At 38.5% G+C, this 12,412-nt stretch overlaps 1 protein-coding gene across 2 annotated transcripts in view; it reads right to left on the reverse strand.

Moving 5' to 3' along the window:
- ZFAT (zinc finger and AT-hook domain containing) overlaps positions 1–12,412 on the reverse strand; it is an 87,616-nt gene that overhangs the window by 29,570 nt on the left and 45,634 nt on the right. For both annotated transcript variants that reach the window (XM_074557373.1, XM_074557376.1), the window contains exons 7-9: positions 11,793–12,025; positions 4,738–4,825; positions 762–911 (exon numbers count right to left, since the gene is read on the reverse strand). In XM_074557373.1, the coding sequence (XP_074413474.1) occupies positions 762–911; positions 4,738–4,825; positions 11,793–12,025 (471 nt within the window). The remainder of the gene's footprint in view (positions 1–761; positions 912–4,737; positions 4,826–11,792; positions 12,026–12,412) is intronic.

Consider the following 12,412-nt stretch of genomic DNA (forward strand, 5'->3'; position numbering starts at 1 on the left):
CATGCAGAGGGATGGCTGAAGAACCTAAAAACACAGGCAATCTGTTCCACAGATTACTAATGGGACAAAAGACCGTGTAAGCTGTCTTCAACCTCTTATAAAAATACACAGACTGAGTAGACACAAGATTTTACTGTCTAAAGATTTGAAATTCAAGGCATTTTTAACCCATATGTTGCCTTATTACTGGAATTTCTCCCTAAAAATGTCATAAATGTGATGAGCATTATCTTAGGGGATTTGATCACTGTCTGTGTCAATGGCAGCTAGCTGCCATGCTCTGCAGGATTTAATTAAAATATTCACAGAATTTTATGTATACATCAAAGCAACTGGATTTCAATTGGTTTACTAAGAGATTTCCAGACCAAGGATTTTTGGACAAATGTAAAAGGAGCAGCAGAGACTCATAAGAAGATACAGAAAATTATTTGTTTGAAAATACTGAGCATGTATTTAATTCACTTCTCCTTACTCACAGAGAATTCTTTATAGATGTTTATGAATGTGTTCTGGAAAAAATTGCATTAGAATTTTAGTAATTTTTATAAAACATTTAAACTGTCTGTTAATATTCTGAGTGTGAAATTCTGTGTGTGATCCAGAATCCATTTAACTAATTAATTAACCTTCAATGTAGCTTAAAGTTTTGCATTCAAGTATAGAAATAAACTTGAATCTATTTTTTTTTTTATGTCAGCAAAGCTTCAGTGGAACATGAGACTCATTATATGCCCAAAAGCTTAAAAGCAGAGTTTTACCTTCATGAGCCCAAATATGACGTTGAAGGTCTGATCCATTCTTCATAAAATAAAAATCACAGTGGGGACATTTCACAGCTCGTTTTCCAATGAGTCCTTTCAGCTGAACTCTTCTGCCAAGAATCTCAGAAATAGTAGTCATTGAAACCTCTGAGAGAAATGCAAAATGTAGTAAGAACCAGAAAGACATGAGGCAATTTATTTTGTAAGTAATACTGAAGAGCTAGATCCTGATTCGGTCCAACTTTTAAAAGTTGTATTTCCCCTACTGCCACTCAAAACTGACTTGAGCAAAGAGCACAAGGACCTTTTTTTCCTTCAGGCCTTCTAGGATGCTCTGTCCTTTCCTGATCTGTGAACTCACTGTCCTCACTGCTGCCTGTTTAAAAAAAAATAAATATTTTAAATATAAAAAAGCTTGGTTGGGCCACTGGCACAAAAGATCATTTTATCACTGTGACCCTTCCCCATAAGCTAAATTGGCAATTTTTTCTTCAATATTTTCAAAAACTTTATTCACAATTTCACCTCAGATTTCCAGATGTCAAGGATCTGAAGACAGTTCACTTCAGCCACAGCTACAATGGTCAGAACTCTGATAATCAGGCACTTTAAAGGGAAAACCAGACTCATGGAATAAATGTGACTGGAAGGGACTTCTAAGGTCACCTACTCCAAGCAGAGCCAACTTTACAGTTCCATTTTCAAAGTTACATCCAGTTGCCTAGGGTCATATCCAGTCCTGTCCTGAACATATCCAAGGATGCAGATTCTACAGCCTCTCTTGGCCCACTGCAGTCTTTAACCATGTTTACAGTCAAAACTGTTTTGCTAGGTCTAGTCAAAATCTTCTTGTTTCAACTGACATCCCTTCACTGTACAGCTCCAAGAAAAATCTCCCTCTGTCTTCTTTTTAATTAGATTGCTGAAGACAGCAATTAAGATTCCTCTCCTGGTCTTTTTTTATTCAAGCTAGACACACTCAGTTCTGTGTATTTCCTTCATATGAGATAATGTTTTGGTTGTCACAGTGAAAAAGTTCAAAATAATGAAGTTTAAATTAAAGTGGCCCAGACACATAATGAAAACATTGCCAGATGCTTTTAAAAATAAATCAAATTGCTCAATGCACGTCAGATGAATGAAATGCTATCTCTTGACTTAATGAAAGTACAACACTCATGAAATCTAAACCTTAAGACATGAAAGCTGGTGACATATTATGCCCCAAATGTTATAAACTTGAAAGTTCCTGTCTAAACTTCAATTTTTACCAAAAATCACCTTGTCTCCTGATGATCGGTCCCAGAATGGAATCACAAAAATCCTGCCTGAACTCATATGCACAGGGAAAATAACCTCAAAAGGTAACTATAAAAGCCCATGAACTGAGCAGAGATAAGTTCTAAGGTACCAAAAAAAAAAAAAAGAAAAATACAGTCATAAGTGTGAACCCTCATTCTGCCTTTCATGGCTTAGATCCTTCACTCATGACTGCAGGCTAGGATGTCTGCTCAGTGGGGAGCTATGGAAGCTGATGCCTCTCATGCCTCAGAACTATTAAGAAATATATTAAATCAGACAGTGGATGAAAGGTAGATAATTCTGAGAACTGGGACCAGAACCCAAGACTCTTTCTTCACTGCTGAGTACAAAAATCATTGGGCAATAAAGCCAAGCTCTCTTATCCCTTTGGTTTGAAATACTGCTCTGCCAAAGTCTACGGAGATTTTTGTCTCACTGCCTTCATGGGACCAAAATTCAACTCCTCTGCAAATACATAATAGGAAAGACTACTTTTTGATTTCATACTTTCTACTTGATGAGACAGAAGAGACAAGGGAACAGGGCATGCAGAATGATACCAAGAAAGGAAGAAGAGGGGGAGTTCTAGAATATTTTAATGATAAATATGAAAGTACTTCAGTTTAAATTAATTTTTGATATGTCACTTTAAAATTCAATTCATCTTAAACAGTACTCATCTTTCCTTTGATCTTCATTAATTTTAATTTATGTTTTTGAAAACAACTGCATTCATGCCACTGCAGTATTTAAAAGCTTATACCATCAGACCCCTCACATTTATATGGCTTGTAATTAAGTGTGCTGTACAAATGAAGGATTTCTTCCTGATTACAAGGAGAAAATTCACAGAAATAAAAAATATTTGTGCATTAATTCTCCTCCATATATTAAAACAGGCTTGTTGCATAACTGTTGCATGGGCATATCTTAGATGGAGTATTTCTTTAGTGCCAGAGATACATCTAATAAATCTGCTATTCTGCCTTTAAGCTCTATTCCCCCATGATACAAGAATGAAAAATGAAAACACAAAATCATAGTGCAGATTTTCTTTCTGAACCTTACTTCTATTGTAAGAGTTTAAAAGACCCACTTGAATTAAAAAAATAAAATTACATTATACTTTTTTTAGAGAGATTCAGATACCAAATGAATTGTTCAGGAGTATTTATAAATCCACAAGTTTAGTACTTCAGGGCTCCAGAGTTAACTGGTATTTCTGGACCTCAGACACAGCACACAGTGATCATTCAGCAGTCAGTGGACAAGAACAGGCTAATGACCACATGTAAGGGCACAGAACATCATTGTCCTGCCAGTTCTCAGATCCTGCTATTCAGGAATATCTCCTATGCTCCCTGCCTGAGGCAGCACAAAGGCTTTAAAGGCCCAGTTCTTGAGATTCAATTTCTGTGCTTACTGGAGTTATACCTCCTGACTACAGTATAGTTCAGAAGCCTTTTCTCATCTCAATTTCCTGCATTAGACATGTCTTCTGACGTACGACAAGCCCTCCAACCACATTGCTCTGGAGTGCTCTGCAAATAAAGAGGTTTAGTAACTAAAGAGCTGAAGTGGGAGTTAAGGAGGAAATTAAAGTGAAGGAAATTGTTTAAAACACGGGTCTAGCACTATCTAGTGGCAGTAGGAAGATAAACTACTGCTTTACCTATTATGCTGTACATCTGACAAGAAAGACAAGGAAAGTTACATCACTTTAGTTGGTTTTTTTCCCCTTAGATTCAGTCTGAGCATGACCAGTGTTTTCCTTCTTTGTATCCAATTATGTCAGGTGATAAGGAGCCCTTATGAATTAAAGAAAGTGTCACCTCTCCCTCCTCTGCAGTAGCAGCAGGACTTTCTATCCAACATAACACAGATCCTGAGAAGCAGGAAATTAGGGACACACCAGTGTGATTGCTGAGTTCACATCAGTGAGTTTAAATCAGTCCCCACATTTTGGCATCAAATTCCCAAGATCTGGGAAAGAATTATTTACTCAGGCACAGCACATTGACTCACCACATTCATGTTATCTTGTACTTGCACTGATAAATCAGGGCACCAGAATGCAAGGTGTAAACAGAGTTTGGGGCAGTTTGCTGGATCCAGACCCATTACTGATTCCAGTAATGGAACTTGCCAGCTCCATTTCTACTGGCCATACCAGATCCCAGCTGGTTCTAGCAGGAGCCCTGCTGCAGACCCCAGCTGGCCCTGGGGCTCCAGCCCAGCCCCAGGACCTGGGCATGCACAGGGCCAGCTCTGCATTCCCATCAGGCACCTACAGACAACTCATGAGCCCTGAACACATTCCTGTCAGTTCATGTAGGGCCAGTGGGAATTTCACATCTCCTGGGCTGCTACAGGATGTCTATGTGCCTGATCCCAAACTTTCCAGTGCTTAATTTGAATTCACCCTTTGCCAGATGAAGACAGATTTCTCAGCACAATTACCTGACATATTCCACAACACACTCAAACAGGAACACTTTTCACTCTAAATTCTAACATCTGCAAAACCAACACAATTCTTACTCTAAACTAGTTGAATTAGAAATAGACTCTTCTCCTTCTTAGAAATATAATCACATTACACTGCTCATTCTAAACCCTTATCCATTTATTGCAATAGACTGAGAAATCTCCCTTGATTTTTTTTTCTTACCAGGGTGATTTGTCTTGATGTGAGATTTTATAAGTCGATCTTCAGAAAATGTCTTCTCACACACAGGACAGGAATAACTCTTTTTATCCTTAAATGAGAAAGAAAGAGATTGCATTTTCAGTCTACTGGTATAATCACTATAGTCATTATTCAGTAATACATGGTTCTCAACAAAGTTATAATTCAAGGTTCGGTTTTTAAGGAAAAAATGAATGTATTTATAGTGAAATAAGTGAAGGAGAAATATTAAAAGACTCTAAGCACATCATTAATCCTCATGAATACTGGGCTCCAAGTTACAGCAGATGAGAATATGCACAATAAATGTAAGCATTATCTTCTGACTGACTCTGTAGAAAATCAGGAGTTGAAAGATCAAGTCACATAACAGAAGAAAATGTATTTGATGTAAGCAGTAATATTTAGGGTTTTTTCTTCTTTTTTTTCACAAGTCCACCCTTCTTATACCAGGATCAGATCTTACCCTTCTGAAGACAACCACCACTCTGTGGATTTATAAAATTGCCTGAAATTGAGTAGCAGAGTTAACAATGACAGATGCCATTACTTATTCAGTGTCTAAATTTTTAACTACTTTATAAATATTCAGCATTTTATGTATTACCAATAAAGTCGTATTCTATTATTTTGATTTAAAGACTACTGCGGATTTTCTCAGTGTCACTGATGTTATAACAGATTTAACACTATCAGTCAAGTTCAACTGGAGAGTTTTGATGTCATCTGTTTTTATATGTAATTTTAGTATAATTGCAATTTTCCTGTTTTTACAAATGCATCTAACTTCTAAAAATATAGAATTTTCTCCATTACACTTTAATTTAAACCTTGACAGTCACAATGTAAGTTGGAGAGATTGATGCTTCCAGAAGTACCTGCTGGCACTGGATGCTCAATCCAATGAGTGGGTCATAGTCACCTCTGCACTGAGTAGATTAATTTATGAGTGGATTATCAAAACCACAGACGGAGGGAATCTAGTTAGTCCTGACAGCTGGGCAGGTGCCCAGGTAACACAGTACTTGGTTGGAGAGGTGCAGCTGCCCACCCACCAGAGATCTCTGAAAAGGTGAGCTGAAGCCACAGAACAGACACTGCACTACTTATTCCAGGACAGAAATATTTCCTGAAGAGTGTGGAAGGAAATTATTGATCAAAATGGAACAGACCCCTGTGTTATGAAGGAGAAATCTGGAGATCACAGGAGGGTAAGGGTCCTGGACTCTACCAGTTTCTGACCTTTGACCAAAGAGCATCTCTGATAGCAAGGAGGACTCTACAAGGAGGTCATTATTGCCCAGATGCTGCAGTGGTACAGCTGTACATGGACACCTCTCTTGAAAGGAAAGCAACAATTGATGGGTTTTCATGGTAGACAGGTTTTGGACTCTGATGCAGCAGGGGCAGTCAGTCTCATGTACCTCTGAGAAACAAATCCCTGAAGTACCTACAAGTTAAAACTAGCAGTAGCCCCAGAACACTTGGGCTGAAATATCAATAAATACTCCCACAGCTGTAGGATATGGAGCTCTCACTGCCCTTAATGTGGCAGTGGCACAAGGAGAATTCTGCCTGAGCTGAAAGTCTTTTGCTCCAGTGAGAAAATCAGGGACTGGGGACGGCAGCTACACAAGTTTTACCACCCATAGCTGTACCTTGCTATGATGCAGTTGGGGCTGTCAGAATTTTAAGCCCTAAGAATCTTAAGGGAAAAATAGGAACATCAGAGAATACTAGCTGAGTTTTGGAAGTGATTCAAGGAGCCTACAAAGTTGACAAAACCTTGAAAAAGAGCTGTTAGTGTGTGGAATTAGGGTCTCTGAAATGATATAACCTAAATCTGCTAGTGATGATTTTGGATTTCCACCTGAAATAAAGATCGGCAGATTAATCATAACAAAACTCCATAGAAATGTTTGCACCATTTCAAAGATGTAGTTGCATGATCACATTCATAATTTGGCACATATAAGAAAAACAGCACAAAATCATTTAGGGGCTCTTGAGCTGAAATGTGTTGACAGATCTCAGTCTGTTCCTCAAACTTGCTATATATCTGATTTCAAAATATACATTTAAATAAAGGGAAAAAATAGTGTACTTTTAATGTGCAGTTGGGTGTTGCTGGTCTTTAATACTCATTGAATTAAGCATTTCTCAGTGTGGCCAGAACATTGAGAAAAATGTTAAAAAAGAGAATAAAAATTCAACACTCCACTACACACACATTCTACTTCAGCTGAAGTGCTGTTAACTGTGACAACTTCACATTCTTATTAATATTCTTGAGGAAGGCAAGGCTATAAGCCTATGTCTTAAAGGAAAAACCAAAATAATCAGTAAATGCATCAAGACCTACAGAGCAACATAAATGGATGGGTGCTGAGAACTCATCTTTCCACAAGATGATTGATGGTAACAAAATTCTTCAATAATGAAATAATGCCAACAGCTTTTTTCAAGCTGTTAGAAAGTTATCTGCACCAAGTTCTGCAGAAGTGATCTTCAAAAGGGTTATCATTTGTAGTGTAACAGAGCATGCCTAGGAGCACTGAGTCCCCTCAAAGTGTGGCTCCAGTTCCTCACAGAGGAACCCAAACCTTTCCCTGCTGGGTACCCAGGCCAGTGCCAGAGTACTGCAGCTGATGCTGTCAGCTTGGAATGCTTAAATGTTCTTCTGCTGCTGCCCTAAGAGCTTGTGTGAGTCCTTCAGTGCAATCCCATCAGTCTCAAAACAGCCTTTAAAGATCCCCTGCTGCAAATGAAATATTTCAGAGCATCCAGACCACAACACAGAGCCCCAGAGAAGCTCCCCTGTTCCACAGCTCCAGTTCTCCAGGTGCCCTGGCCATAGGTGATGACAGAAACTCTTTGAAAGCTGAGGTTGCAGAAATACCTGAATCACATTCTCAGCATGCAGGTTCTCCTCTGGTAAGAATGAAAGTTATTTTTCCTATGCTTTAAAGGAATACCTGCCTTTTAAATGCCTTTGAAGGCTTTTTTGAAAGAAGCAAAGCATGGAGAGAACTGCATCTACCTTTGTAAGAGACCAGCTGCAAACTCCAATCAGCTGTTTAAATTTCAAAGGAAATCACTGCATAATATTTGCTCAACACTCTATTAACCAATTTGAGAAAATATAAGAAACTTAAAATAATTCCTAAAAAAAGGTAGGTTTTCGACTGAAAGTGTTGCTTACATTCCATAAAACAGGAATTTAATTAGGTATGTAAGTATTCTTAAACTAGTGAAAATAGATTAGCCTAATACTATCACAAATTTTCTTGTTTATACTATTTCTTTATTAAATAAGGCCACTTGCATAATAATCACAATACATTTCTCTTTATATAAATTAATTAAAATTGTGCTAAGAAAGCATCAGCTATATTGCATTACCCATTTATGGTGCTCTGAAGAGAATTTTATTTCTCTGAGGCATGTGTTTCAAGATAATTCAAGGGGTAGGTATACAAGTATACAGTCACAAAAATAAAAATTAAAATCCTCTACTAAATATTGGCACTCACAAAATATTTCCAGGAAACGTTCCCACAACTCAATTAACACAACATTTGATTGCGTGATTTTGTAGAGGAAGAGAGGACCAAAGCCTGCTCCCATATCTACCCAGATCAACAGAAATTTAATTTCTAACACCCATGGGATCAGAATTAGACCTCCAAGTTACACTTCTGAGGAGTGAAGACTTCCAGAAATCTTCACCACAGTTGTCATGATGTTCAAATAAAAAATTTCCCATAAGATTCCTGCATTAAACTGATGTCCCATTAAAATGCAACTCATCTAAAGGATGTGATGTACCCAGGAGACAGCTGTGCACACATGTGCAGGAGGCTACAGAAAGACATGCAGATGTTTAGACAGATTTTTCTGAAGTCTGGCAAGAAGTAGAACTCAGCTCACAAAATGACAAGCACCTGCATACAGTACTTAAGCATTTTTTGGTGAAATAACTTTAGTAAAAACAAATGCCAAGCTGACATTCATTATGGAAGTGAGGACTAAGAGCAAAAGCTGCTTTCCAACAGTGTGCCTGATCATTAGACCAGAGATGTTTTTGTTAACTGCTTCCCTTTGCAGTACCTTGCATTGACTGCTCAGCAGCACTGCTCCACAGCCAGACCTGTGACCTGTGGGATCTCAGCACCTCAGGGCTGAGGTGCCGAGTCACCGAGACCACCCTTGGGGGGCTCGGGAGTCCTGGAATGTTGCCAGAAGTGTCTGGTGGCTGGACTTTGATCCTACACAGGAGACGACACCTGTATGAGGATAGGAGGATTTCACCGGGGTGAATGGTGAAGGGATTAGTTAATTAGAGGGTGAGACACAGGGTTTAGGATTTCTGTACAGGGGAGTTTAGAGAAGTAAGATGGAGGAATTGGGGCGTGTCCTGTCCTTCTTCTTCTTCTTCTTCTTCTTCTCCTCCATCTTCTGTGGTGATGGTGGCACTTTGGGATTGGTCATTACTAAAAGTGCACCGGGCAATAAGGGTGAAAGGTATTGGGGAAAAATGATAAATATTGTACACGCAACTTTGGGTATAAAGATAGGTGACCGCCCCGGAGGGCAGGGAGTGTGCTCATGGCTGGCTGCTGAGCAGACCTCTGTCAGGCCGAAAGAAAATCTTTTAGATAAACAATTAATAAACACAGAGACCGAAAGAAGAACTGAAGCCTCTTCTCGTCCTTTGATACGCGGGCTGCCCCAAGGCCACCCCGGGCCTTTCCAGGCCCTTCAAACAGCTGAAAACCGGACAGTGACCATGTGCAAATTTACTGTCCTCAGGAAGGGCAAATAAGCAACCAGAGCTTGAGAATCTCACATCCTACCAACAGGTACACCATTACATGAAAGGTCATCATGGAATTTCTAAGCATCCTTCCAAAGACAAGAATGATTTACATTCCAAAATGTGCATCAAAGTAGGTGCAGGCACCTAATAATGGGTGGTGGTTCTGGGTCTGAAGTGCAGTTTTATAGAGGTGATAATGTTGCAGTATCAATTACATACATAGACTTAAAATATGTTCAGAGACAAACCTCTCTGTGATGTTTATCTGCTCAGCACAGTGAGCATGGCAAAAACCACTGGGGGTTGTAAACAAACTCAGGTACCTACTTCAGCACTGTTTAATTCAACACCCTGCTCTTCAATGTTACTATGAGCTCATTCATAATATAGACTGTACTAAAGCAATTTGAAAGTGCCCAGCTCTTTCCTAGGTCCCATGACACTGAAGTGATTGGTCATGTCACAGTTTGAACTTTGGAGGAGCTCAATAAATGCCAATAGACATCAAAAATCTACAATAAAAGCCCTAGGAGCAAAAGATGAGTACTGAAAATCAGAGAATATATACAAAGTTTTGGATTTGAATCAAGCCACACCTCAGTGCCCAGGCTTCAAAAGTAAAAATCTTCCCTGTAACAAAAATATGTAGCAAACACAGAAGGCAAGAGGCATCACATTCACACTCCCCATCATCATCTGCCAGGGAATAACCAACCCCAAATTCAGTGCAAGACTTGAGTGCTGCACACAGAGCAAGGTGGGTGGCTGTACAGTGATATATACAAGGATGAAGGGAAAGCTGCTTTTCAATACCCACCATTTGTCTTCTAAAAATAATGCAGGGATCCAGCTGAAATGCAGCCAGCAAGGAGGTGATGCAGGATACACATCCACACAAGGAACTGAACTGAGATTTCAATATCTTCTGCCTCCACAGAAGTTAAATTTTAATATTTATTAAGAATTGATTTTTCAAATGAAAATTAAAGTAGATTTCCACATTTAACTGTGCATAGATATACATTTGAAGAAGTGGTCCTTTTCACTGAGATATGCATGTAGTAAATATACCAAGCAGTGGGCACAAAGATCAATGTGAGAATTGCCAAATTCAGTTACTAAGTAAATTCTAATACATGAATTTTTCAATCCATTTAAATGAATATATTTGACAGTAAGCATCAGTAAGCATGCTTCTGAAAGACTGTGCCATCACAATGCTTTTAATTATGAAATCCATTTTCTCAGTTCTATTTAGAATTATGAAAATGCTGTTCCTGGTGGGAGCTGCTGGACATTCATCACACTTGAAGACCAGGTACTTATGGAAGGATTTAAGGAGAACTAATTGTAGACTCTTTTTTCTTAAGTGTTCTTAAGAATCAGTTGCACAGATTTTTGCTATCACATAGGCATTGTAAACAACATGAATTCAAAAAAATCCAAAAAGAATGTCTATTTTGTGGATTTTCTGCACCTTTCACAACAAATTCAGATTCCATTTCAAATATTTACAGAAGGGGAGGACACAAGGGGGGAAATTTTTCCTTTTTGTGTTATCTCTTCTGTTTGGTTTTAAAGTTCTTCAGAAGTAGCTGCTTAAGAAGAGTAGGTGAAGTGTTGCTCTGTTCCAAATACCTTTAAAGTAAATCCAGCTGTTGGAAATACTGACCAACAGCCTACCAAGGTCTGGTTTCAGCACATGGCACTCTGAGGGCTTTCTGAACAAGACAGGAACCTTTAAAATGAGATCTCTCTGTGTTTGTCAATACAACAGAAAATGTTAGAAGTTCAACTGCAACTAGGTGGAGATACTAAGAAAAAAATCCTTTTTAACAACTTAAATATCTTTTGTCTGTAGTAATTAGGAAGAACATATTCCCATTTTACACAAGTAATTTATTTATGAAGGCAGGGAATTCAGGTTCACAGAATGAAGTAATGTAACTAGAGTACCAACTTTATTCTACTCACTCAAAGGATCTGAAAATACTGAGAAAACCAAAGAGAGAAAATGGATACAGACATAATCCCCTGAAAACAGCTCTGAGAAGATCCAAATATCCAGTTACTCAAAGTCAGGTATTCCCAGAAGTGTGCAGAGAACACACAGGTTAGAACCCTGAACTATGTCTTCAAGTATTGCCACAGAATTACAAACGCTGAAGAAGACACTGAATTCGGACGCACACACACACACATTTGGTTTGCTACTCACCAGATCTGAATGAACTTTCAGGTGTGCCTGGAGCTTGTATTTATCTGGAGTGGAGTAGTCACAATTTTCTGTGGGACATTTCAGCAAAATATTGCTGTGTTTCTGGATGACGTGACGCTTAAGGCAGTTCTTGGTGATGGAAGAATAATTGCACTGGGAGCAGTAATATAAATGTTCTCGAGTGTGCGTTCGGACATGCATGTCATAGTGCACCTGGTACCAAAACAACTTGCCTGAAAATCAAATTAGACATGAAGAAAGTAATTCCTGAACAATTGTCAGTGAAAATTCAAAAAAAATAACCAATTTTCTTTCAGGACAAAACACACTGTTTGAATCCTGTCCCTTTTGTCTTTGATGAGAGCTTGCCTACAGACCCTTCACTACTGAAAATATATTTACAAATCCACCTATGCCTAAGAAGATCATGTTATATGTCCTGAAACAGACTAAGAAGAGTAACTTTAGTACATATCAATGATCTTTTTCCTAAAGAAAAAGTCCTTTACATCTGTTCTCTTATGCAAAGAATCTGAATGCAGCTGTACACCAAAAGAGATTGTCAAAATATTTTTTGTTACTTTCTTCCATGTTATTCCTTCTTAAAAGCCTTTTGGCAT

This window comes from Zonotrichia albicollis, chromosome 1, assembly GCF_047830755.1.
Source record: "Zonotrichia albicollis isolate bZonAlb1 chromosome 1, bZonAlb1.hap1, whole genome shotgun sequence".
Classification (NCBI taxonomy): Eukaryota; Metazoa; Chordata; class Aves; order Passeriformes; family Passerellidae; genus Zonotrichia; species Zonotrichia albicollis.